Source organism: Lepidochelys kempii, chromosome 6 (assembly GCF_965140265.1).
Source record: "Lepidochelys kempii isolate rLepKem1 chromosome 6, rLepKem1.hap2, whole genome shotgun sequence".
Taxonomy (NCBI): domain Eukaryota; kingdom Metazoa; phylum Chordata; order Testudines; family Cheloniidae; genus Lepidochelys; species Lepidochelys kempii.
This window is the reverse complement of record NC_133261.1, coordinates 74,017,602-74,045,083: the sequence shown is the minus strand read 5'-3', so window position 1 is coordinate 74,045,083 and position 27,482 is coordinate 74,017,602. Positions and strand designations below refer to the sequence as shown.

Here is a 27,482-nt window from a genome sequence, read left to right as displayed (position 1 = left end):
GGGGATTGAGGAGGAAAAGGTCTGCCTGGTAATGTAAACCCAACTCCAATAAACAGACGGAGCTTAAACTGCTGTACATTAGCAAAGCTCTTCTGCAGTCAATGGAGCTAGGTTCATTCATGGCAACTGAGGATCTGATCCAATGAGCTCATACATATTTCTAAATGTTGTCTTCCTAAACTCATGCCCTTGGATGGTCATGCATAATTCCTTCTGAAATCAATTGCCATTAAGCAGCCATACCCAAGGGCAGAACCTGAACACTTTTCTATGTGATGGATCTTATCTAGCTAGATTCCACATCCCTGCCAGGATTTATTAAAATGAGCAACATTCAGCAGACACATTGGTTAGTGTTAGTGGAGATGGCTCTGACATGGGGCTGAAGAAGATAAAATCCAGGCAGGCAGTGGGGCAGACTTACCTGGTACCTTCGTATGAGAGCTTCATTCTTTTTCCGCAAAGCCAGGATTTTCTTATCCAGTTCAACATCTTTCTGCTCTTTTTTCCTCAGCACGGCATCATCCACCGAGGCAGCCTGATGGTACAAGGACAGTTTCTCTGACTCCACGTACAGCCCACAATGCACATGCCCCTACACTCTGTTTGTATCAACGAGAGGTAGGGGGCCACACTGGGCAGAAAAAAGGAGTGGTCCTGTACCAAGTTCTGCCCACAACCAAGCTCTGTCTACTTGAAACACCAAAACGAGAAGCTACTCAGAGTAGGCTGAATTCATCATAACAGAGTCGTCTCTCTCTTTTCTTATATACTTTGATCAGCAATGAAGTAGTTAACTATGTTGCTATTTAAATCATCATTGTTAGGTTTCAGCGCCAACACCCTATTCAGTAGTTCACAATTCTTTGAATTATTATGTCAGTCTTTCTCAGGCATGCTCCCCATCCTGTTTGCATTTTGATGGGTATCTTGGCAACCACAAGGCTTACAGACGTACATTTCAAAAATTCTGGAGTACCAGATAGCAACCTCTGGAACAAAGTGCTGACTTTCAGTGAGCCAGCAACAGCTAGTCCAATTTGACTGTTATGGGTACGCATCAGTATAACATATGGGCCCATTTTTCTAGACTCTGCTCTAGCCTGTGTCTGAGTGAAGCAGCCAGATGAAATTGCTTAGATTTCTGAAGTGCTACATCTGTGTTTGCTTTTTTAAAAGGTGTTTTTATAATGCTTATCAGTCACTGGAGTATCTGAATGCTTCAGAGATCACGGCGAATTCACTGTTCTGCTCTGTTCACACACACAACCAAGTAACAAGGGCTGGGGGCAAAGGGGAGGGAAGTGAATGCTGGATTTGTGGGTACAGCAAGTTGACTGTGTTGGGTTTGTGGGCACTGCAAGCTTGAGAGTCCAGTGCCACCACTTTACTGCCTTGGTATCAACCTGCTTTTTAAGGCTGGACTCTATTCGCTTTGATCATATTCTGTAGATCTGCCTTGTAAGTCGTCAGATATGTTATCTGCATTCTGTTATGTGTAACAGTAATAAATAACCGATAGAATAAGAAAAGATTTAAGGGACTTAGAAATGCATTTAATGAAACTATCACCAACCTCTCAATAAGAAGGGGTTAGCTTAGGGCAACATTTCACAGCTGCTGGTCTATAATAAAAGAAAGCCAGGTTGTAGCAAGACCAACACTCATCATTCCTTATGGCTTGAGCTGATGAAGGTTTCACATTTAACATATTCACTGCAGAGAAGGTGCAGAACTAAACTCCTACTTCCTGTGGTCACAACCTCTCCGTTCCCTACCCCGGGTCATAGAAAGGGTCCTAGGAACTGCAGACCACAATGTGGTTGGTTTTCCCCGCCCATAAGCTGCAAATCACTGCCTTGGCTCACTATCAGCCCGCAATTTAGAGTGCCCTATAGAACGGTAACAGTCATTCCCAGGCTGCACACCACCTCCTGCACTAACACTAGAGCATTTTGTATTAGTTCTGACAATGCCGCCCCTCAGAATCACACTAGTTTAGATCAGTGTTGAAAGTGCTTGCTGTGAGCCATGTCTATGCACGTCCCCTTGAGGAGGGGGGGGGTCCTCCAAAAGCTCGAGGCATGGGGCATCAGCACAAAATCTCCCAGCAGAAAAAGTAAAATTTAAGGATCTGATCTAAAGCTGGGGTTTGCTTTATAGCTACAGGAATATAATTACACTAGTGGCACCTATCTGACTAATGGCCACAGAAACAGTCTAAGGCTTGGGTTTGAAGTACCCAGGCCCTTTGGAAAAACAGATTCACCTCTCAACTGGGTAGACTCAGCCCTGTATCCTTCAGAAATAAATAAGATGAGTTCTCTATATTTTACTGTGCAGGAGTCTTTCAAAAAAGGCCTTCAAACCTCAGGTCCTGTCTGTTCTAAATAGACATTACCAGTCCCGTGACAGTTTTTGCAAGAGTCAGGGTTTATCTCAGTGTTCTTAGCCAAAAATGGCCTCTTCCTTCACCCATCAGTGTTGTGCAATAGAGCATGCACCAGTTAGCTGCTGCTCTCCGAAGCACACAAAATTTGAACATAAGGGCAGCTGGGCCCAATTCAGAATCTGCCACAATTACAGGGCCCTGCAGTAGCATCTTGTAGATGCTAGATTCTGCCCTGATGTACACTGTCCAACTCCACTGATTTCAAGGTCTGGACAGAATTTTACACAACCAAAGGAGGTGCCATAGGGACCCGGCACCTGCTGGAACAGGTTACAAAGAGGGATAGAACCAGATGATGGTTGGAACGGTGTGGGAAAGGCGCTACGGGCCACACTGGGAATCAGGAAAGGAAAAGCAGTGGGAGGAGGCAGAGGGGATGAGAGTCCTGTAACATACTGAACTGATCTCAGACAGAAAAAAGATTTGGATTCAGATCTGGGACTAGATAAAGCTCAGGTTGGTTTTTAAATCTTTTGTGATATCCATGGCTGTGTGTGAGCAATTATTGAGAGCATATTGGCTGCTATGGGTCCTGCCTACACAGTCACTGACTGCCAGTTTCTAACTGACATTGATGTGTGAAGTGCTTTGAGAGACTGGTAGTATGCAAGGCCCTATATAAATATAAAACGACATTCTCCTCTAAGCGATCTCTTAGATTTCTATAGCACCTTGCGTCCCAAAGCATTTTTATAAACGGCTACATGAACAGTAAACAGGAATCTCTTTGCCGGGTCTTTAGCTACCCAGACAAAAGCTGGAGGCTGAGGGCAGCAGTAATGAAAAAATACAAATACAATGGGAGGGTCCAAGTCCTCTCTCCACAACTTGTGACATAACAGATGCAGTCTCCAACACCTTATAAAATTTTAGACAGAGATTTAGTCCCAAATAAGCAAACTAAAAAAGACAAAACCAGAGGCCCCTACAGCATTTACTGAAAATTCTAAAATAACTTGCAGTAGCCAATTCTAGGCTAGTAAAACACAAAGATATGTGCAGCAAAACCCTGGGGTCAAAAATCCTTCATGTCATTCTCATCACGCACATACACACAGACATTAACACTTTGTTGTTAAATGTCAGCACTGGTTGATTTCAAGTGAGGCCACGTTGTCTATACACTTATTGCAGGAACGTTAGACTCTCACACCCACCTCCCTACCACCGTCAGGCCTGTCAAAGCCCCATACAGAAAGGCACCAGACACACAAATATGTGATTTTATATAATAATTTGTCACCCAGCCTGCTGTTTAACAATGTAAGCATTTCACACTGATTGTGTCTCCCTTAGTTTTTGTCCTTTCTCTATTTGACTTTCTTTCCTTCTAGGTCTCGCTTCTCTTTTCTGTTTTTCCTAAGAACAGGCTCCCCCACACCCAATGTTTCTAAACTTTTCCTTTACCAGTTTTCCTTTCCCCTGCTTTTACCTTTCAATGTCGCTCATTCTCAACCTCATCTCCTCCCAGATCTCTCTCCTCATGCCTTTCAGCTTAGATTTCCTCTAGTCCCTGGCTCCCCTCTTCCGTTCACCCCAAACTCCGTCTGTCGTCCATGTTCTATCTTCCTGCTCACAACCCACTAGAGCTAGAAACTTACTTTTTAAATGAAAGCTGCGATTCTCCTGCAGCCTCTTGATTCCTACAGATGCGAGTTTAAGAAGAACATCAAATATCACAAGACTCACGAAAAAATCATGATGGTGATACTGTCCATGATCTGCTGCCCACCCATCTTCTGCCCTCCCTTCTGCCCATAATGTATTTTGCGCTTTGCCTCAGGCCCATCAGTCTATCTTTCCCAAAGACAGTCCACCCTCTGCCAACCAGCAACCCCCAATCCACACGTTGGCCCCCCCACCTTATCAATGCATCTGCCGTCCCTAATCATTCAATTCACTTCTCGCCCCAGATCCCTCAATCAAATCTGGCTCCCCAAAACCACTGCCATTCTCCCCTCAGACTCTCTAATCAATTATTGGCCTCCAGACCATCCCTTGCCCCATTAGTCTATCCTCTGCACCTCAGCTCAGTCCATCCCAGGCAACAAGATCCTGCCAGCTGAGCCCACCATCCAGCACCCGCCACACAAGCCTATTGACTCTGCTGACATCCCTCAGCCAAGTTCATCCCATTCCCCTTCCAATTTACCCACAGAGCTCGTTTCTCTCTGCCCCACAGGTGGGTTTTGGGCTCTGCCAGTGCCTCCTTCCTCCTGATAACTGGACTCTTAGCTGTACATTGGGAGAGGGCCAATGATGGGCTCTTCCCTGCGTAGGCCCTGGCAGAGTCAATGGAGAGCCTATTCTGCTCCCCTGTGTTTCATTTGAAAAAAATGAAGCAGAAAGCAGGTTAAGTTGAACAAGTGGAACATAATTAAACCCTGAGCAGTGCTCTGTCCATATGACTGCACTGCTTCCAGCCTAAGTCCTGGTGATCTCTGTTTCCACTGGTGACCCATCAATAACAGTCCCTTCAGGAACATGGACCCTCTGACTCTAGTTCCATTGATCATGATACATCTTCCCTGTTCTACAAACATTTTAATATAAAATTTAAAAGCAAATAATTGACATCCAGAACCCCACTCCGTATCTGTTCTGTTTCGGCTAGTGATGGCAAGCACTTAGTTAAGTTGGAGTCTTGTCCTTGCCACAGACTCAGCTGGTTACATAGTCTGAGATAGTTTGGTCTCCTCAACAGATAACCACACCAGGAGTGACCTATCTCTGTCTCTATCACCTGTCTCAAACTCTACCAAACTATCTTTCTGTGGAGTCTCCTTCTTCCCTGTGGTGTTGGCCTCCAGATGGTACCGTTTCTCCATTCTATGATGATCTCTGTATCTCTGTGGGCTCCTCTGGGTATTGTGTCTGCTGGCTCATAAGTGCCTCCTGTTCTTTTGGATCACTTGTCCTTCTTGCATAGTCACCATGTATGACCTGGCTGCCAATGCATCCCTCATGACATTTTTAGTCCACTCCTTCTGGTGTCTCCCTAACGTCTGGATCCTTACAGGAGTGTCTGTCTCCAAAGCTGGTAGGTCCTTGGCTAACCTACCACATGGCCTGCTTTCTCTGATTGTTGGCCAATCTCCTCTCAGCAGTGTCTCCAGCCTTCTGTCTGCAACAGGTCTCCTCTCCCTGGTAGCAGAGTCCTTCATCCCATCAGTGTCTGTTCTGGACTGTTTTGGCATCCCGTGATAGGGTATTCCTGTGTGCCAAAAATGCTAACAAGGGACGGATCTGAAGAAGCAGCTTTGTGTAACAGTCTCTTGGCTGTTTTCACAGCTGATTCCACCCTACCATTACTCTGTGTGTATGTTGGAGAGAATATGTGGTGGTCACACTCCCATTTGCATGCAAATTCCTTGAATTCTTCCAAGGCAAATTGAGGTTCATTGTTAGTGAATACATTGTCTGAAATGCCATATCTCACAAAGTTTATCAGTCACTAACTTGTTTCTTGCATCAGAAAGGGCACTGACCTCCCACAAATTTGAATAGTAGTCCGCTGTAATAAGTGCTGCTTTTCCTTGAAGGTAATTCCACTCCCATCTTTTCCCAGGTTGGGTGGGCAGCTCACATAGTAACGGCCTCTTTCTGCTAGTGATTATTATATGACCAGCAGGTGTCACACTCCTCTAGCAAGGAGCAGAACTGTGTGCTCATCTCCAGTCAGTAAATACACTCTCAAGCCCATGTAAGGGAGCTGTCAATGACCAAGTGTGAAGCATGTATATTTTTTGCATGACATCCTTACGTAACGAGGTGGGACAACAGGTCTCTGTCCTTGAAATATGATTCTATCCTACAAACTCAGATAATCTTTCATTTGAAAGTATGCTTCTGCTCCTATTGGTAGTTGGCTTTTGTCTTCTGGTCATCCTGCTTTCTCCTGACTGCCGGTTGTGACGTTGCACTCCATATGTTTTATGGAAATATGTTTATAAAAGTGTGATTATGATGTAACTGGAATATGCTCCGTGCAAAAGGTCTCTTGTAAGGTATCATTACAAAGCTTATGATCTACTCCATGTCTGGAGTTAGGAGAATAAGATATAAATGTGTATTACTGATGTAAACATGTTAAATGGAAGCCATTAAGTGTGCTTCAGAATTAATGAACTGTGAATGGGTTTGTTTACCTGCAAGCCTTCCTGCGTACGTGTCTTCCAGCTACTAGGTAATGAAGAAGGAGGTCTTACAGTGATATGTGATCATGTCACCTGAACTGGAATCCATCTTAAACCTGGTGCTTTTCCATTTAGAAGGAGGGGTGGGGATCCAGAGAGACAAAAGATTCCTGCCTTGTGCCAAAGCTAAAAAAGGGGTGGAATAGAACAAAGGGGGGCCAGTCATGAGAAATCCCCTGGTTACCACCTGAGCTGGAACTAACAAGAACTGCACCGGGAAAAGGATTGGGCCCAGACTAGGAAGGTGTCTAGTCTGTGAAAGAAGCTTATTGGAACATCTCTGAGGGTGAGATTTACCTGTATTCAGTTTCTTAATGTATTGGGCTTAGACTTGCATGTTTTGTTTTATTTTGCTTGGTAACTTACATTGTTCTGTCTGTTATTACTTGAAACCACTTAAATCCTACTTTTTATTCTTAATAAAATCACTTTTGTTTATTAGTAAACCCAGAGTAAGTGATTAATACCCGGGGGAGAAAACAGCTGTGCATATCTCTCTATCAGTGTTATAGAGGGCAGACAATTTATGAGTTTACCCTGTATAAGATTTATACAGAATAAAACGGATTTATTTGGGTTTGGATCCCATTGGGAGCTGGGTGTCTAAGTGCTGGAGACAGGAGTACTTGCTAAGCTGTTTTCAGTTAAGTCTGCAGCTTTGGGTGCATGGTTCAGACCCTGGGTCTGTGTTGCCACAGGCTAGTGTGTCTGGCTCAACAAGACAGGGTTTTGGAGTCCCAAGCTGACAAAGAAAACGGGCTTAGAGGTAGTTTCAGCACATCAGGTGACAGTCCCAAGGGGGTCTCTGTGACCGAACCCGTCACACTGGTAGCTGGATGTTCTTTTATGTAGCCTCTTTATTTCCATCAGCGTCACTGTTAAAACTGGGAGATAGTGCAGAATGTTTATGGATTCAGTGTCCTGATCCCTTTCCCCCAACTTGTATCTATGCCTTGCTCAGGGTGTCGGCTAACACCGGTAATCATCTTGGACAATATCTGGTCTTTACCTGGTAGTCCTGGAGGTGCAGCAACATGTTTTACAATCTTTTCTGGAGTATTAAGAAGAGGCTTTGTTATAGAATTATAGAAGTGTAAGGCTGGAAGAGACCTCAAGAGTTGAGACCTCAGTCCCCTGTTCTGAGTCAGGACCAAAGATACACCCAGATCATCCCTGACAGGTGTTTGTCTCTAGGGGTTTGTGGTCTGATTGCACTATTACTGGGTGGTAATTACTGGGACAGAAAATTTATCATTCCCATGAAGCACTGTCCACATCCACTGGAGCTGGCATGTCTCTGACTGCCTTGATCTTGTTGGGATCTGCTTTCAGTCCCATTGCTGTAAGCAGATGTCCGAGGTATGTCATCTCACACTGTTTGAGTCACATGTTTTTGGGGTTAAGTTGTATGTTCTTGTCCCTATATTGCTGTAGAAAAGCTTGTAGTTTTCTGTCAGGATCTTGTCCAGCTTCTGTATCATTGCTCACTTCACCACAATGAGGATATCATCTGCAATCATTTTCACCACAGGCAGTCCTTCCAGTCCAGGAGGAGTCTTCACTGGAACATGCCCGGGGCTGGGTTTTCACCCATCATCACGTGCAACCATCTGTAGAAACCAAATGGTGTTGCGAAGGCTGTCAGCATACTGGACACTCTGGCCAAGGGTATGTGCCAAAACCCGTTCCCCACATCACAGACCCTGATTCTGTGACAAAGATTCTGGCTTTGGAAAGTTCTGACAAGATGTCATCAACTGTGGGCAGTGGCATCTTTTCAATGCCTTGTTGAGTGGCTTTGGATCTGTGATGTTTGATTTACCTGGTGGCTTTTTTGCCACACCATACTGCTTACCCAGGCTATACTGGTCTCTGATACCCCTGTTCTGCAGACTTTTGAACTCCTTGCACACTGGATTACATAGTGTCACTGGAACTTTCCTCTGTTGTAAGCACACAGGTTCCACTGTGGGGTCTGCTTCCAGTCACAGCTTTCCTTCCAGGCATCTGTTGCCTTTGAAAACATTCCCATATGCTTTTGAAACTGTCTCCATGGTCCATGGGACTCCTCCGTTTACTTCTTGCACTGCAGCTGTTGTACCAATAAAATAAAAACCAGCAGGATCTTATTAAAGGGAAAAAGGCAAAATACCACATTTATTGTGAATACAGAAAGAATCATAGTAAGCAGTTAGTTATAGTTATAACATTCCATTCAATCTCAAATTTATTCTCACATTCATTCATTCATACAAACATACACACACACACACACAGGTTCTGCAAGGTTGTTATCATAGTTACCAGCCTTAGAGTTGCTCATGCCAAGTCACTGGCCAGGTGGCCTGGACATGAGGAGGGAGCAGGGCCTTGTCAGATGCTCATCTGATGCTCCTGGAAGTTGGTTTGCAGAATCAGACCCCAAAGTTCTCACTTTTTAGAGTCTATTTTTATAGGAATTTCTTCCTATGCCAGTCTATGGGAATTGCTTCATCATGCTGTTGCTGAATCAATCAGCAGATAGCACATTCCTGACGGCTCCAAGATGTTATCTTGTTCTTTGGTTCTCCCATTCTTGAGGCTGTTGGGTGGATTCCAGTCTGCCCTCCGGGTGGGGTCCTCTGGTTATTTCCACTTGACGCCTTCTTCAGCCGATGGACACTGGATTCTTAGGCTGGCACCTCCCTGATCATTCAGTTATTATCCACACCAAGCATCCATCCACATACATCCTCTATCTCTATTTTAATCACAATTGTTAATACAACAAAAGGGTGGGGAGTCTCTGGGTGCTGTTTCTGTTGTTAGAGTATTGCTTTGAGTCTCTCTCTCTGTGAATTGCTTTGAGAACAGACCCTGTCTTAGAATGTACTAACACAATTAGCAGCTTGCAAGTTTCACACATAGAGGGAGAGAAACAGTACCAAAAACCAAGAGACCTCTTAATTAGTAATACCCTGGAATTTAAACTCTGGGGAATCAAACTCATTTGTGATTTTAATACAGAACTTCTTTAATATGATCCAACATAATCCCCCTTTTGACACTAAGATTTATAATCGTCAGTGTCACTTTCTATGTAGCCTATTCAAGAGAAAGTACTGTGAGGCAATTTGAGTTTGTGATTCCAATTCATGCCACATACATGATCCTAGTGATGTATCTTTACTACAAGGTTCTGGGGCAACAGGCAAGGTGAGGCACACCCACTTTTGAGGAGTCCATTCGGTACAACCTCTAGTGTCCAATAGCTTCCCTCCCTCCCCAGCCCACTGGCTCAAGGTCCAGGGTAGCCAAAAGGATCCCATGTGTAATATGGGGAGTGGGTTAACCTTCAATACCTTTGCCTCCAGGGACTGTTGGTGTGCAATTTTGACAACAATTTCTCCCATTAACAAGTCTGGTTTACAATAGTGGAAACATATTGCATCCATTCATATTGATAGGTGTCAAACAATGATCTCTTTTTTTTTTAACAAATGCATCAAAAAACCCTTAATATTTCCCAATATGACCCAGAACATTTTGTGTTCCAAAGTAGCTAGTGCAAGTATCTGCATTTCAGTGCATCCCATAGCTATGGCTGTGTAGTTTCCTATTTCTAATATATATATTTTTTTCTTATGGATAAGCCATGTGGTAGTATTAAGCCATTACTAAAGATTCCATTGGCCTTTTAGGTTACCCAGACCAATTTGGACCAAGTCTACATTGGCATGTACTTGTTTTTGTATCAGGCTGTCCTGTAGCTGGGACAGAAAGCTTAATTTATTTTTAAGTTCCTGCAGGTCTTCAGTATTTTTTTTTTAAACACACAACAGTGCTAGCAACAACACAAAACACAAGACAAAACATAGAACACAGAACACAATTTCTGTTGTGACAGTAGATTCATGGTATTGGGTTGCTTTTCAGCTGGCAGCTTTTCCTGATTTTCTGAAAGACAAAAAGAACATGTTTCTACCCCTTTTGGGGTGGCAGATTATTGCTTAAAGTATTTCTTTTACAAATACCCGTGCTGATTGCAGGCAAAACAGAGAAATTGCCCCCATATTTTCCTGTTTTTGTTCTATAGGCAGGCCAGGTTTCAAAGGCTTTTATCTTTTAAGGGTTATGGGGAAATTATCCCACTGTTTAGTCATTAAATCCCTGAGTTTTCCTTCTTATACAGCAGACCGAGTTTATAATGTTTTTCCTGCTGTGTTAAGCTTTAAGTTTTATTTACAGGTAATAACTGAGAAGCATCATTACCACACGACCTTAAAGGATTTTTCCAAAAATCATACACACTATACGTTGTTACAGGGATACTTATTATCATTACATTTATTAAAATTATCTTGTTATCCCATGCCTTTTATTTAGACAATTTGTTTGCTGACCAGGTATGTCCTTTATCTGCAGCTCCTTTGTGCTGCTAGTTCTTTCCTTCCTTTATCATTTAGGTAATTTGCATTTTCACAGAAACTTCCTGCTTTTGGATTTAAAGCCATCAGCAGCTCAGAGACTCTATCTTAAAAGGGACACAATCAACTTTCACCAGAGTTTTGATTACTTTTAACTTCTGCTTCCAAAACACACAGCAATCTGAAAAAGAAAACCCAACCTATTGTGGCTCCCTTTGGAGCCCTAATAGCATTTTAATTAAGTAGCATGGTATGTTTGCATTTCTTTTGCCCCTTCTACAATATACCCTGCACATGTTCTGGGGCAAATGCACATTCCTTCCATAGTTTAACTTCTATAACATTATCCAGATCCATTTTTACATAAGGTGTCACTATTTCTTTTTTTGCTTACAGAGTTTTCATGTACCTTTATCAAAGTGACAGTCTGATTACTCAGAGCCATTTTAAGACTCAGTGTTTCTAACATTGCTTCTTTTTGTTTTGTGCACCTCACCCCTGCTGTTGCTTCAGAGAGGCACTGTCTTTTTTTAATTTTTTTTTTCTACAACTCTCATCTGCTATTTTGTTACAAAAACAAACAAACAAAAAGAATCCAAAATTTTTTTTTTTATATTCTCCTGATTTTGACTGCCCTGCTGCAGCCACAACTTAAAAACATTTTAAATTTTGTAAAGCATTGAGTTACCTTTTAAGGGTTAAATGCCAAATCCCAAAGCCAAACAACACTAATTACCTGTGTCTAGCAAAAAGGTCTGTCAGTTTTGCAACTTTGAATTAAAGAGTCAAATAGATTTTTAGTGGCATTATTTAAAACAAAACCAAAACTAACTGGTCCTTAGAACTTTACATATTTACACACACACAGACAGATACATACACATTTTCTTTTCCTTAACATCCCTTCCACACTGCTCTGTTTTTTACATCTTACATTCCCTTTATACATTTGAGGCAGTTAAGTTCCAATAGAACCCTCTTATGTTCTTTTAGCAAATTTGACTAAATTGTCCAGTCAAATTATTTTAATCAGATAGTTTATTTTTGCCTGGCTAATTTACAGACATTCCTTTGGAAAAGGGCCCATTTTTCTTTCAGAATGGCTGCAAAGAAACCAAGAATGCTCTAACACTTTTCCTTTTTAACATTTTCGGTTAAAAGTTGTTTGGGTGAAATACAAAGTTTAACTGCTTAATTCCCTCCAGCCTCTGCAGAGTTAACTTTTTTTTTTTTTTTTTACTCTCTTTTCTCTTTGTAATTATGCCTGGGGGTGCCGTACATAGGACCTTCTCCCCCTTTACCTGCCTCCCTCCAGCCTCTGCAGAGTTAACTTTTTCACTCTTTCTGTATTCCTGGAGTGCCTCTTTCACTATTTTCAGCTGGCTTTGGATATTTGTAGCCAGCACCTTCCAATTGTCTGCTCCCTTTTCCATTTGTGCCTTTTCCTCTTTACATGAAGACAAGCGGAGAGAAGAATCCTTACATGCCTCCCACAACAACCAAATTGCTGCTGCATCTCTTTTGGCAGCACTAGAAGGTTTGTATATGAGGATATACTGAGCCAATCTATCCTCTAGGTCCGAAATAGTGCAGACATCAGCTAGGGCTTGTTTAGTCCAAGGACTGTGCCCAAATTTTTGAAGGATTTGTTTAAAAGGTGTAATTTCTTTAACAAAAGGTGAGGTTGGAGTTCCTTCTGACTCCATTCCTCCCTCTAGTACTGGCTTACCCTGTTTTCTTTTAAACATCTTAACATGGATATTTCAATCTCTTTGTCACTGCTGGTATTACTTAGCAAGTGACACAGCCTAGATTCTGAAATCATAGCTTAATCTATGCGTTTTTCCCCTGCTACCTTCCCGGAGGCCAGCAGGTCCCCTGCTACCCTCCCAGAGGCCAGCAGGTCCAGTTAACCTATTTCTCCCTGCTACCTTCTTGGAGGCCAGCAGGTCTGGTTAACCTGTTTCTCCCTGCTACCTTCTCGGAGGCCAGCAGGTCCGGTTAACCTGTTCTTCCCTGCTACCTTCTCGGAGGCCAGCAGGTCCGGTTAGCCTGTTCTTCCCTGCTACCTTCTCGGAGGCCAGCAGGTCCCCTGCTACCTTCTCGGAGGCCAGCAGGTCTGGTTTAATCTGTTTTCCCTACTACCTTCTCGGAGGCCAGCAGGTCCCCTGCTACCTTCTCAGAGGCCAGCAGGTCTGGTTTAATCTGTTTTTCCTGCTACCTTCTCGGAGGCCAGCAGGTCCCCTGCTACCTTCTCGGAGGCCAGCAGGTCTGGTTAACCTAATAGAAATACCTAGCTCACTAGAGCTGGCGGTGTGCACACCAATATTTACAATAACTGAGGTTTTTTACCAATATTCCCCCTTTCGCAATTCTCCACCAAAATGTTGTACCAATAAAATAAAAACCAGCAGGATCTTATTAAAGGGAAAAAGGCAAAATACCACATTTATTGTGAATACAGAAAGAATCATAGTAAGCAGTTAGTTATAGTTATAACATTCCATTCAATCTCAAATTTATTCTCACATTCATTCATTCATACAAACATACACACACACACACACAGGTTCTGCAAGGTTGTTATCATAGTTACCAGCCTTAGAGTTGCTCATGCCAAGTCACTGGCCAGGTGGCCTGGACATGAGGAGGGAGCAGGGCCTTGTCAGATGCTCATCTGATGCTCCTGGAAGTTGGTTTGCAGAATCAGACCCCAAAGTTCTCACTTTTTAGAGTCTATTTTTATAGGAATTTCTTCCTATGCCAGTCTATGGGAATTGCTTCATCATGCTGTTGCTGAATCAATCAGCAGATAGCACATTCCTGACGGCTCCAAGATGTTATCTTGTTCTTTGGTTCTCCCATTCTTGAGGCTGTTGGGTGGATTCCAGTCTGCCCTCCGGGTGGGGTCCTCTGGTTATTTCCACTTGACGCCTTCTTCAGCCGATGGACACTGGATTCTTAGGCTGGCACCTCCCTGATCATTCAGTTATTATCCACACCAAGCATCCATCCACATACATCCTCTATCTCTATTTTAATCACAATTGTTAATACAACAAAAGGGTGGGGAGTCTCTGGGTGCTGTTTCTGTTGTTAGAGTATTGCTTTGAGTCTCTCTCTCTGTGAATTGCTTTGAGAACAGACCCTGTCTTAGAATGTACTAACACAATTAGCAGCTTGCAAGTTTCACACATAGAGGGAGAGAAACAGTACCAAAAACCAAGAGACCTCTTAATTAGTAATACCCTGGAATTTAAACTCTGGGGAATCAAACTCATTTGTGATTTTAATACAGAACTTCTTTAATATGATCCAACACAGCTATTAAATTCTGCTGCTGCGTCCATCGCTCTATTCCCCAAGAGAAGTTTGTGGCACTTACCATCCATCACCACAAACTTCAGTTGGTACCGTCTATTACTTTTCAGGTTAGTTACTGTGAGGTCACTATGACACTTTGGCAACTCACCCAGACCAGTAACGGGTTGTGTAACTGCCTGCCTTGTAATCTTGGGAGCCTTTAGGCTATGCAGCTTTGGTTCAGAGCCCTGACACCAGCAGCCTACCCACAGCACAAAGGTCTCTCCCTCAGCTTCCACCAGCCCAGTTATTCCTTGCAGGGGGATCCCAAGAACACTTCCAATCCCGAGTCTGCCCATAACCATCTCCCCTGCAGTTTCCAGTTCCTCTTATTGGACACTCATGGAGGTAATACCAAGTTCACTGGCTTCAGAGAGCCAGTACTCACAACAGCTTGTTAGCTCAGCTGGGGTGATACATTCCACCTTACTACACAAAACTGAGATAGTTTGCAATAAACCTATAAGTTTATTAACAGATTTAAGCGCTTTCAAGCAAGAATGGAAGAGATATGAAAGAGTTACAAACAAACAAAACAGAAATAACCCACTTTCTAGTGTCTACAACTTAATTCCAGCAAGATACAGCTTTGCCTAACCTAGTTTCCTACTCACACCGAGTTCTCCAGCCTGTTTTAGTGGGAGGACCCATCTTTCGTAGATACAAAGTGCTGGCTTCTTTGTTCTCTCAGGCAATGGATCCCCAAATTTTTCCAGCATTTTCCATACATCCCCAAAATTTATTTTTGCCATCAAAATCAGAAAGCTCAGCTTTCTGTGTTCACCATGGAGCCCACGCCATGTTAATTTTGCAGTCTTCTGTGATTTACAAGGTAAATTATTTTCCCGCAATATGCAAATGAATAGCACACTGTCCCTGCCTCTGGTTATACCTGGCTTGATTTGGAACTGAACCAAAGAGGTGTTTGGCTTCCTCCTTTGTCTGGAAAAAACCCTGTTTTTTCTCCTTTGTCTGTTTACAGACTCCAAAACACAATATCAGAGAGAATCCACAATTTCACATACAGTGTTGTTACATATATTTCACAGCGATATTAACAACCAGCATGTTGTTAGTTTTCAAATAATATATTACATGACACTTCTTATGTGGATATCATGACAACAATGTGTGAAGTGTATTGAGCTAGTTAGAGCAGCTGAGTTTTGTTGTTACATACCAGGAAGCTTCTTGCTATCTGGCAGTGTGGTTCTCTTAGGGTCACAGTCACATTTTCCTACAGGCTTCATTATGATCTCATTATACATTATTAGATTCTGCTTGCTCTTTTTAATGTGTGTTCGGGTCAAATTCACCCCAAGGAATCACAATGCAGGAGGCCCCGCTATCCAGCTGAACTCACACAGGGCACTTCCCTGTTAACATTGTTGCTTGCACTGAGGTTGGTGGTGTCCCTTGTTGATTTCCTTCCCAAAAGTCTGAACCTGATATGTTCTCGGACTCAAGGACAGAGTCCAGAGGTCAACACTGTCTGAGGCGCCATCCCCCTCATGGGCAGCGGGTGAACCACGGGCTTGGGGAGGCTCACCCCTGGCCATCCTGCCCCTTTTGCCCAGGGCCCCACCCCACTCTCCCCCTTTCTCCCGCTGGAGCCCAGAAGGCGGGCGGGCAGGCGGGCGGGCAGGCAGCGCGGTCCCCAGCCCGAGCCCCAGAGTGGTGGGCGCGCAGGCAGCTGAGCATGGCCCACACTCCCACCCAGGATCGCCGGTGGGCAGGCAGCACGAGCACTGGCTCCAGCCGCCCAGAGTCCCTAGCTGCAGGCCGGCCCCCACTAGCCCCAGCCAAGGGGAAGGGCACCTGAGCCCTCCCAAAAGTGTGTGGGGGGCCTCCGCCCAAGGTGGAGATGAAGGCAGCCGCCTGCCCGTGTCCCAGGCCCCCCACCCAGGGCAGGTGGAGGGACCCAGTCTCCCCACAGCTGCCCGCGCAGCTCTCCGCAACCCAGCTCCGGCCAGGAGTGGGCCTCGGAGCCACAGCCCAAATACGGTAAGAGCCATGGACCCTCCACCTGCCTGCGGTGCGGGGCCCTGAGCAGCCCCTGGCCCGTGTCCCTGTCCCCTGGGCTCCCCACCTGCCTGGGGCAATGCCTGCATGGCTCTTACCATGGCCGGGCTGCAGCTCCAAGGCCCTCCCCCCCAGGCAGTTGTGGGGAGCCGGCATGGAGTCACGGACCCTCCTCCTGCCCTGGGTGGCTGGGGAGCCTGGGGAGTGGGGACATGGGCCAGGGGCTGCTCTCAGCCCACCCCCACCCCAGGCAGGTGGAGGTTCTGCCGCAGCTCCCCACAGCTGCCCGGGCTCCTGTGAAAGGAGGGGGAAAGGAGGGGGAAAGGAGGGGGAAGAGGTCTGCCCTGGTGAAAAGTGGATGGGCCAGACCTGCCCTGGGCCCCGGCCAAGAGCCTCAGCAGACCACGGCAGGAAGCAGGAGGGGACCTGTGGGGGGGAGTATGGGTGGGGCCACATAGGCAGTTTGGGTAGGCTGAACCTTCCCCTGCCTTTGATACCTGCCACCCATGATCCCCCTCTTGGACAAATCTGACTGAATCTTTCTGGGACCTTCCTCTGCTTGTGCGCACACGGCTAAAATGGTTCAACTTGCCACATTCCTTGCAGTGCTGTGATTGTGCAGGGCACATGTCCCTTACCTTCTCCTGCTGTCTCACACAGTAAATTCATCTCACTATGGGTACGGACCACTGGCCACCTGATCTCCTTTGCTGTTGTCTCCCTGCATGTGCTTCTGGGGATGTTTGTGTCTCCTAGGGCTTTCATCCTTTCTCTTGACGTTTCCACTGCAGCCCATGTCTAAGCATTTGTCTAATGTGAGATTGCCTTCCTGAAGCAGCCACTCCCACAGGCGGTGATCCCAAGTGCCACAGACTATCCTGTTTTGAATTAGGGAGACTGTCAAGTCCCCAGAATTGCATGTAGCAGCCAGTGTGTGTAAGGCAGTAACATAAGGGGTCTTTCCCCTTCCCTTTGGACTGGTCTTTAGTGAGAAGCTTGTGTCAGGCCACAGTTTCATTCTGCTTGGGGGAGCAATACACCCCCAGGGCTCCTAGAACGGTACTACGGTGAGGCTTGAGGCAGGGGTGAATTTCAGAGTGCTGCAGACTTCTCTGCCTTGTTCCCCAGTGAGGTCAAATAACAGTTTTACTTTCCTGCTGTGTCATCCTGCATGGCCAGGCCTGTGAACAGCTCGAACTCCTCCTTCCACCAGGTCCATCATTGGGCTAGGTTTGTGTCACAGGCCCTGGTATCAACAAGGAGAAGGTGCTGGAGGAGGAGGAGGAGGGACATGCAACAGGGGGGTCAAGCTATGCTTCAAGCCAGAAGCTGTTTGAGACTCCACTGCAGGCAGTCCTGGCAGTCGAGCACGGGCGAGCCCGATGCAGGGGAAGTACCCTTGGATAAGTGTGTAAATTTATTTCCAGTTACAATGATGTACTGATGGCACCCCCAAATTAACAGGACACATCTAGTGACTTTTCATTAATTTACTCATACTAGAAGAGGTATAAGTACAACAGAGGGAGGGTGGTTATCTGCTTGTCATTCCCCTGTAGAGTTGCGGGGGGGACGGAACGGGATGCAGAGCAGTTTGTTTATGTACACAGGGACATCCCTTGAATTCTCCTGTCTGAACTCAATGAAACTTCCATGGAGGTACTCTGCAATCCTCTGCTGAAGGTTTCTAGGGAGGGCAGCCTTATTTCTCCCTCTGCGGTAGGATGCTTTCCCGCGCCACTCAGTGATAACTTCAGTAGGCACCATTGCAGCACACAGGCTAGCAGCATATGGGCCTGGATGACTTCAGAATGCCAGCTACAGCTGCGTTGTCTGTGCTTTTGTTAAACTCAGGAGTGAGATCTCAGCTAAAATCTGCATCACCTTTGGAAAACAGTGCAGCATTCAGTGCTATTGCCCTATCATATTTCATGCAACCGAGTAATTCCATCCTCAATTCTCTCACCCCTGGTGAACCATACTTATGGCTGGTGCATAAGCAGAAGTTTCAATAAGTATGTTGTGTTTAAAACTTTAGGGGAGCAAGGGAAGGGACTTCTGAATCTTAACTTTCACTTTCCATTGTGACTATACTGACAATCACTCTCTGTATTTTATCTGTAGGCTACTGCTGATGTGGCCTTGAGGTTCCCCCTCTACATGAAAATCTTGAGCCAGATAAGGAGAAAGAAGAGGACTCAGACTGACATGTTCAGTAAGTTCCTGCAAGCCAGTGCTGCATCAGACTGAACAGAGGGCCTGAGGGGTGAGCATTGCACACTGTGTGAAGAAGGAAAGAGTGGAAAGGAGAAAAGCCGAGAAGTCGAAGTTGGAGATGGGTCTTCTCTGGTAGCAAACACAGATGCTGCAGACTCATGGAAAACTCCACTGCAGCACCTCCCTACATCCCTCTCAACATTCCACATGGCATTGAGGGCCACATCCGTACCCCACCATTTCACTCCGGGGGACATTGACAACCACAACTTCTCATACACTGGCCAGTGAGAGCCACGGTTGATGTATATGTAGCTAAAATGGACATGAATGTTCCTTCCCCTTCTTTAAATTCTGTTCCATAAATTTGTTAAGGTTTTAATGTATTTGCTTTTAACTTGCACAAAATTATTTGAAATGTTTTTGTTACTCAATGAAATTAAAATAATTAATCTTTATTGGTTCCTAACATATTCTGCTGTATGGCTGGTGGTAGTGAAAGCACCCATTCACCTGGGATTGTAAACTTTGACACAACTCACAGGATCTGTGACAAACAGTGTAATAGTTATAAATGTACAGCAAGGGTCATACAATTCCTAACAGGCCCCCAAACTGCAGGGCCAGGTAGAGCACAGTACACCATAACCCATTACTGCGGTTCGCCGTTAAAACGCTCTTTCAAAGCCTCCCTGAGCCATATAGCTCCATATTGAGCTCTTCTGATAGCCCTTGTATCTGGTTATTCAAGCTCAGCAGACAACTGCTCCACCTCCACTCTAGTGGCAACTTTTCCCCCTCACAGGTATTATGCAGGACACATCAGGCAGCTATAACCATTGGGATAGTTTTCTCACTGAGACCAAATCTTGTGAGTAAACAGCACCAGCATCCCTTCAGTCTACCATAAGCGCATTCAACTGTCATTCCGCATTTGCTGAGCTGGTAGCTGAATCTTTCCTTGGTGCTGTCGAGGTGACTGGTGTACAGCTTCATGAGCCAGGGGAGTAAGGGGTAGGCTGGGTTCTCCAAGATCACTATTGGCATTTCAACATTGCCAATGATAGTTTGCCAGTTGGGCAAGAAATTCCCTGCTTGTAGCTTTCTGAAGAGTCCTGTGTTCTTAACGATGGGAGAATCATGCACCTTCTCTGACCAGCCCACAGTGATGTCGCTGAAATGTCCCTCGTGATCCACCAATGCTTGCATAACCATAGAAAAGCAGCCCTTTCTGTTTGATGTACTCTGTGGCAAGGTGGTCTGGTGCCATAATAAGGACGTGCTCCATGTCTATTGCTCCACCACAGTTCAGGAACCCCATAGCTGCAGATCTATCCACTATGTCCTGCACATTGCCAAGAGTCACAATCCTGCATAGCAGGAGATGATTAATGGCCCTACACACTTACATGACAATGGCCCCCACAGTGGATTTTCCAACTCCAAAATAATTTTTCCCACTGATTTGTAGCAATCCAGTGTTGCATGTTTCCACAGTGTGATCGCCACTCATTTCTCCACTGCCAGTGCAGCTTCCATTTCTATGTCCCTGAGCTGGAGTCCTGGGGCGAACTCAGCACACAGATCCAGGAATGGGGTCTTGAGCATCCTAAAGTTCTGCAGCCACTGCTTGTCATCCCACGCCTGCATTACGATGCAGTCCCATCAGTCAGTACTCATTTCTCAGGCCCAGAAGCACTGCTCCACCATCTGCAGCTGCTCCGTGAATGCCAACAACAACGATGAATTGGTTCTCGCGATGTCCCACAGCGACCTGACCTACAGGAAATCATTGAATTCCCTGCAGCTCTTCTGGCTCTGCAAATACCGGAGGGGCGTGTGTCCTGTGCCTGCAGTGCTCATGAGAGTAGTGCAGAGCTGTGTGGGCTCCTGTCAGAGATGGCAGACAGCAACAAGTCCCACATGAGTTTGTGGAATTTTCAAAATAGGTGCAAAAATTCTGGGACAGCGATGGCATTATAGGGGGAAGAAAACTGCATGATGGGAATTTGACCCCGCAGTCCCAGTCACCCCTGCACGACTCATTTCTGCCCCATCATGCATTGCCAGAACTTCCCAACAGACAGTGCACTGGACTGTGGTGAGTTGCACACTGGGATACCGACCCATGGTGACTGAACCAAACATTCCTGCATCCGGTGAAGTGAGCTGTAGCTCAGGAAAGCTTATGCTCAAATAAATTGGTTAGTCTCTAAGGTGCCACAAGTCCTCCTGTTCTTTTTGCGAATACAGATTAACACGGATGCTACTCTAACTCCTGGGGAGTACGTGCAGCGCTGATACAAGGAACCAATTATGCATGCACACAAGCAATACACAAACTGCAGCAGCTTTATGCCAACATAAGTTGAGTCAAAAAAAGTTTGTAGTGCAGACATGCCCTTAGACTTAGGGTTGTGAATTTCCTCTTTTTACCTTGCTAGCCATGGACCAATGGGATACATCATCAGTAAACAAAGCAATCAGCTTGCAGGCAGTGGGGAAGACTTCATCTGCACTGTAAAATTGCAGCAGGAAACATCACATGGGAACTCACCATGAGGGGACACTTTGATGAAGATGGCAGGACACTGAATCCCCCAGGAGACCTTCCTGGCTCTTGATACCAGGACAATGAACTTTGGGGGAATATATAGACCTGGAAAAGGACTTTGGGTTATCCTTCACCTGAGGAGACAAAAAAGCTGAGTGCCGTGGGCTCTGTGTTGGATTTCAGCCAAAGACTGGCCACCATGCTGGAAAAGACTCTAGTTTGTAAGGGCGGCAAGTATCATAGGCCTGGGGAGGCTAAGCCTCCCCAAACATCCTAGCATGCCCCCATTCATGCTTTGCCCCCTGGTCCCCTCCGGCTTCCCACTCTTCCTCCCGCCTGGGGCTAGGGCAGCCTGTGGCTGGGACTTGGGGCAGCTGGAGCCGATGCTTGCGCCACCCGGCACTCCAGGTCTGGGGGTGCTGGGGCTGTGCAGCCTGCCCGGCGCTCTGGGGCTGGGGGCGCTAGGGCCGTGCTGCCTACCTGGCACACTGGGACTTGGGACGCTGGGGCCTTGTCACCTGGCACTGGGGCTGCAGGTACCGGGTCCGCGCTGCCTTACGCCCGGCACTCTGGGGCTGAGGGCACTGGGCCAGGGGTGAGGGGGCTGGGGTTGGGCCTCCCACCTGGGGCTTCAGGGCTGGGAGTGCTGAGGTTGGAGCCACACCACCCACCCAGTGATCTAGTGTTGGGGGTGCTCGGGCAGCCTGGGGCTGGAGTGGAAAGGCCAGCAGCCGCGTTGGGGGGGCTCTGGGATCTGGTAGGCAAGGGGAAGGGCCTCTGGCAGAAGGGGCGAAGCCAGGGGCTAGCCTTCCCCAAGGGGCGATTCACGCGCTGCTCATTCTAGTTTGTTAAGTTAGACTGTAATCTTAGAAGCATATTTTAACTCTTGTTTGTTTGTAACCATTTCTGTCCTGATTCTGTGTACCTGATGTCACTTAAGCCTATGTCCTTTCGTTAATAAATTTGTTTCACGTTTACTATAAACCAACTCAGTGCTGTGCATTAAAGTGGAGGGAGTGTAAACCCCAGTGAAGCTAATAGCCTGCTGTGTATTTTCTCTTTCCGGGAGCAGCAAACTTGACCATTTCTGTGAGGGTGCAGTGAGAGGGACTGGACACTCCAGGGAGTTTTGGGGAGCCTGAGGACTGGAGGGGCAGAGTAACCAGGCTGGTGGGAGTCAGGGTCAGGCCATTGTGCTGGGAGGAGGCTGCTGGTGTCAGGACTCTGAGCCAAAGCAGCACAGCACAGAAGCACTCAGGGCTATAGGGCAGGTCGTGAGACAACCCCTTACTGGTCTGGGTGAGCCCCTAAAGCATCACAAAAGCGAAGAACATCAGGCCCATTTGAAAGTGCAGGGAGAACCTTAGGTAGGCAGAGAGAATTAAATCATTATATAGGCTAGCCCTGCAAGTGAGTACCCACGGCTCCAGATGGGCTTGTATAGCCTGCACTGTAGCAGCTTCGCTGCTCCAGGACCCATGCTAGGTAAATTAAAGCTAGCTCGGGTATGTCTGCATGAGCTGTAGCCACACCTCATGAGTGCAGTGAAGACATCCCCTGTGATTAAAAGAATTGGGAAACCAACTTTTCTTTTTCTCTACTATTAAGTGCCTAACTGCTGAAAAGTCATAGGTGGTCCTATGTGACATGAACAAATACGGGATCATACAGTTTAAAGTAAGGATCAAACTACTGCGTACAATACTGGCCTGATCCTGCCACCCCTCCTCATTTGAGTAATCCAAATAGGACTAGGGATAGGATACAGAGGGACCTAGACAAATTAGAGGATTGGGCCAAAAAACATCTGATGAGGTTCAACAAAGACAAGTGCAGAGTCCTGCACTTAGGACGGAAGAATCCCATGCACCGCTACAGACTAGGGACCGAATGGCTAGGCAGCAGTTCTGCAGAAAAGGAGCTAGGGGTTACAGTGGACGAGAAGCTGGATATGAGTCAGCAGTGTGCCCTTGCTGCCAAGAAGGCCAATGGCATTTTGGGATGTATAAGTAGGGGCATTGCCAGCAGATCGAAGGACGTGATCGTTCCCCTCTATTCCTCATCTGGAGTACTGTGTCCAGTTTTGGGCCCCACACTACAAGAAGGATGTGGAAAAATTGGAAAACGTCCAGCGGAGGGCAACAAAAATGATTAGGGGACTGGAACACATGACGTATGAGGAGCGTTTAAGGGAACTGGGATTGTTTAGTCTGCGGAAGAGAAGAATGAGGGGGGATTTGATAGCTGCTTTCAACTACCTGAGAGGGGGTTCCAAAGAGGATGGATCTAGACTGTTCTCAGTGGTAGTTGATGACAGAACAAGGAGTAATGGTCTCAAGTTGCAGTGGGGGAGGTTTAGGTTGGATATGAGGAAAAACTTTTTCACTTGGAGGGTGGTGAAACACTGGAATGCGTTACCTAGGGAGGTGGTGGAATCTCCTTCCTTAGATATTTTTAAGGTCAGGCTTGACAAATCCCTGGCTGGGATGATTTAGTTGGGGATTGGTCCTGCTTTGAGCAGGGGGTTGGGCTAGATGACCTCCGGAGGTCCCTTCCAACCCTGATATTCTATGTACAGATAATTAGAAGAGATATTCCGATACCAAGGAGAAGGGCACCATATAAACATTGCGACAGATCAGATCAAATAGAATATCTGGGTTGTGAGCTCTCTGGGGCAGCGACTGTCTTTCCGTTTTGTGTTGGTGCAGCACATAGCACTATGGAGCCCAAATACTGTGGTAATACAAAATGGAGCCCAAATACTGTGGTAATACAAAATGGAGCCCAAATACTGTGGTAATACAAAACAACAAGTAATAATAATGATCAACCTTGCATTTGGTCAGAATTTAATATCACTGCTCTTAAAAAAGTCCCATGAGATCTTTAGGAACTAGTGGTTGCCAGGACCACAATTTTTTTTAATATCACACTGGGGAAGGATGCCAACTAGGTAACCAGTACCACTTCTTGCAGCGTGTAAGTGTTCCTTGGGGATCTCCCATCCTAGTACTGACCGAGTCATGCTTAGGCCTTGATCCTGCAATGAGCTCCATGCAGGCAGACCCCCTGACCCCACACAGAGCCTCATTAACATTAATGGGCTCCCCTGTGGGCACAGAGATCTGACTGCATAGAGCTCATTGCATGATCAGGACCTAGGCTGTAAGATGCGATGGGATCAAAAGGAACAGGAGAGAAACTAGTGAGGGAAAAGATAGCTAAACTCGTTCGCTAAAAGGTACCTCCCATTCTGTTTCAACATATTTTCATTCATGTCAAGATTGAACATGAAGTCCATCAGTAACAGTCATACTTTGTCAATGATGCTGTAACAGTCCTTCCTAAAGACCCACAATTTGCAAGCCAGTCCTGCAAAATTTTCCGAATCGGCCGTTTTTTATTGTTTTTATTTTTGCAGGTGAATGAAATATTCTTTCTTCATTATCATCAATCATCCAGTGGCAGGTAAGCAGATTTTGCACCGAGGAAGGTACATTTTATAGCAATTTTGCAAGACTGGTTAATCTGAATTCAGTGTCGCTCTCAACAGACTCTCTGTTCTGAGTGTACTGGGTGGGTAGGCTATGTGTTTGCAGAGTGGTGGGCATGTTGCCTTTTTCAGGGTGGGATCAGTGTATTGTGTGCCTTGAAATATACACCTTTAACTTTTAAATTCACATAAATGGATAACAGCAGAGCCGCATTCCAGGAAAGCCATTGCGAATTCAGATTTTTTTAGAAGGCAAATCAGAACTGAAAAAGATCTGTTAGGTCATCTAGTTCTTCCCATGGTTGTGCAAGATTGTTCCCTATTGTATATTTGTCAGTGTTTTGTCCAGTTTGAAATGAATCTAGCAATGGGGCTTCCACCATTTCCCTAGGGAGATTATTCCAGTCTGATAGATGTTTCTGCCAGAAAAGTTTTGCTGCTATTCAGCCTATTTTTGGGTGATGGGGAAGGGTGCTCAGTTTCATCAAAATACTTGGGGGAAGTAAATGGAAATCCACACCCGCCCCACTCAGAAAAAACATAGCAACCAAACAAAAACAACTTGTCCACAGAAATGCAGAGCAGCATTTTGAGCCCTGACACTGATTCTCTGGGGAGCACTGATTGTACGTCCAAGCGTGGTCAGCATTTTCTTACTAGCTGCTGGTCTGAGCCAGTCGATAACAAGGGTATGTGCCCATTCCTGAGCTGCTGGAAAGAATGCAGGCTGCGCTGCCGCTTAGGATGAAAAGTGGCTACACTTCACCCTACCCGGAATAAAGCTCTTCCGGGGAACCAAGGCACCCGTATGTCACAGTGTCTAGAGCAGGGAGTTGTAAATGGATTTGGCAGAACAAGTGTGCAGTGTGCTATGAATCAGAAAGCAGAGCCTGATGCCTCAGAGACAGAGAGAGAGCACTGTAAAGAAAGACCTCTTTCTATTAAAAATGAAAATGTAACAAAAGGCGGCAAGGGAAGCAAGAGGCAATGTGCTTCAGTTACATGGCAATGTCTCATTCTGTCCCCCCCACTCCTAACACACACCCCCATTATGCAACTCATCAGTGCTTGAGAGCACCTCTTGTCTCAGGAATCATCTTTCTGTGCACATCTTTCCCTGCAGACTTTCACAATCAGCTGTTTCTGAAGTGAGAGAGCTCAGAAGGGAGTGATGGTGAGAGAGAGAGAGAGAGAGAGAAGGTGGGGGAAGGGAAAAGGAAGAGGGACAGGCCCCTAAACTAGCATTTTTCTATGAAATCCAGTGCACCAGCTCTCTAAGAAATATTCTCTGCCTCTGATCTGACAGCTGTAGCTGAAAGCCCCCCGACTCCCAGTACCAGGATGAGTAATGTCCAGCATTACCTGGCTTTATGGGTTTTTTCCTCCCAATGCTCCCACCCTTCTGGATAAGAACAACATCCTAAGCCAGCGACGGCAAACTGCCCCAGTGATCGGTACATGAAATCCGGCATACGAAATCCACTCCCCTCCCTCCCACGCGTCTCAGATCATTTTAGATACACAGCTGTTGGCAACAAACAACCCCCCAAAACAACAACAACAAAATGAGAGTGAGCGCAAGTCACTTCTTGGTTTTTTTTTTAAAGAGAAATGAATCCCCCCACTCCCCTCCCAGTAACAACAAAGGCAGCACTCACAGATCGCTGCATTTTGGACCTCGGCGGTGAAGCCTGGTGGATTCCAAAGCAGAGCTAAAAGAGGAGAGTCATCAGACGGCCTTTCTCAGCACTGGTTGCACAGCATACAAGATCATGTTTTGATTACAAAAGCCTTGTCTGGGCTCCCAGCCAAGAGCACGGGCTGCCTAATATACCAAGCACAGACAGGGTATTTGAGTGCCTGTGTCCTCCTCTCAATCTCACTCTCTTTTTTAAAAGAAACTCCCCTTCCCCCCCATGACTTCCTTTAACTCACAGATGCCAGAACCCCAAATGGGAAAGTGTAAACCGTGGCGAACAGTGAAAAATGGATTTGCAAACAGCCTGACTTCACTCCGCGGCTGTTCACAGTGGTCATGTTATTTGGTTTGCATGGTTATTTGGATGACTGGCAGCCTGGCCATGAAAATGTTCATGGATCCTGAGTGTTTCATCAATTCTAGCATGAATGACCCTTCATCTGAAAACTTGTATCAAAGGCACCTTATTCTGTATTTGCTTTTTGATATTTTCCTGTTAAATGTTTCATTCATCTAATCAGGTAGCAGAGACAATACCATGTGGCGTATGTGGCCAAGCATACAGCATGAATAACAAATAGGAAACAGCTAAGATGAATGGTTCTTGAGCAAACCACAGGGTCAAAACTGTTCATCCAAACAATCCAGCGAATAGTCATAAATAACTAATACATTTGCTGAAATCAGGATTGGTTCCTAAATGATTTGCAAGCAGCAAAAGGCCTACATTTGCTAGGCATATTCTTAGCAATGAATAATTTGACTACCTCTTAAGATAAGCTACTAAGAAGATAGAAGAGATGGGGAGAGCAAAGGCACGAATCTTTCCTGATCACATTTTCTCTTGATGGGAATAGTTGTTTTAGTTTATTAGCATCCTCAAAGTGACCTCCCTGTGAAACACGGAGAAAAGGTCAGAGGCATTGTGATAATGATAGAAAAGGTTTGCCACTTCCCAACTCACATATTGGCAGTAGCAGGTGGATGGATACAGTGCATTTGTGCTCTGACCCAACTCTTCCATTACAGACACCCTCATGTTGATACTTAGGAGGTCTCCCCCCATCCCCATTCTTG

General features: G+C 45.8%; 1 protein-coding gene and 2 long non-coding RNA genes across 5 annotated transcripts in view; 2 read left to right on the top strand and 1 right to left on the bottom strand.

Moving 5' to 3' along the window:
• LOC140913086 (uncharacterized) overlaps window positions 1–7,049 on the top strand; it is a 31,960-nt gene extending 24,911 nt beyond the window's left edge. Inside the window, exon 3 of the long non-coding RNA XR_012159466.1 lies at window positions 515–7,049. This is a non-coding gene — a long non-coding RNA (uncharacterized lncRNA). The remainder of the gene's footprint in view (window positions 1–514) is intronic.
• The window catches only part of CCDC9B (coiled-coil domain containing 9B), a 110,920-nt gene extending 84,366 nt beyond the window's left edge, over window positions 1–26,554 (bottom strand). The window contains exons 1-2 of one of the 3 annotated variants that reach the window (XM_073348789.1): window positions 26,365–26,554; window positions 425–538 (exon numbers count right to left, since the gene is read on the bottom strand). In XM_073348789.1, the coding sequence (XP_073204890.1) occupies window positions 425–538; window positions 26,365–26,376 (126 nt within the window). In that variant the 5' untranslated portion in view covers window positions 26,377–26,554. Of the gene's footprint in view, window positions 1–424; window positions 539–26,364 lie in introns of those variants that run through there. The other 2 variants (XM_073348788.1, XM_073348790.1) reach the window with 2 other exon arrangements.
• LOC140913087 (uncharacterized) lies at window positions 7,644–19,055 on the top strand. Its single transcript, XR_012159467.1, has 3 exons — window positions 7,644–7,828; window positions 8,180–8,316; window positions 18,564–19,055. It is a non-coding gene; the product is annotated as an uncharacterized lncRNA (long non-coding RNA).
• Window positions 26,555–27,482: the final 928 nt, after the last annotated feature.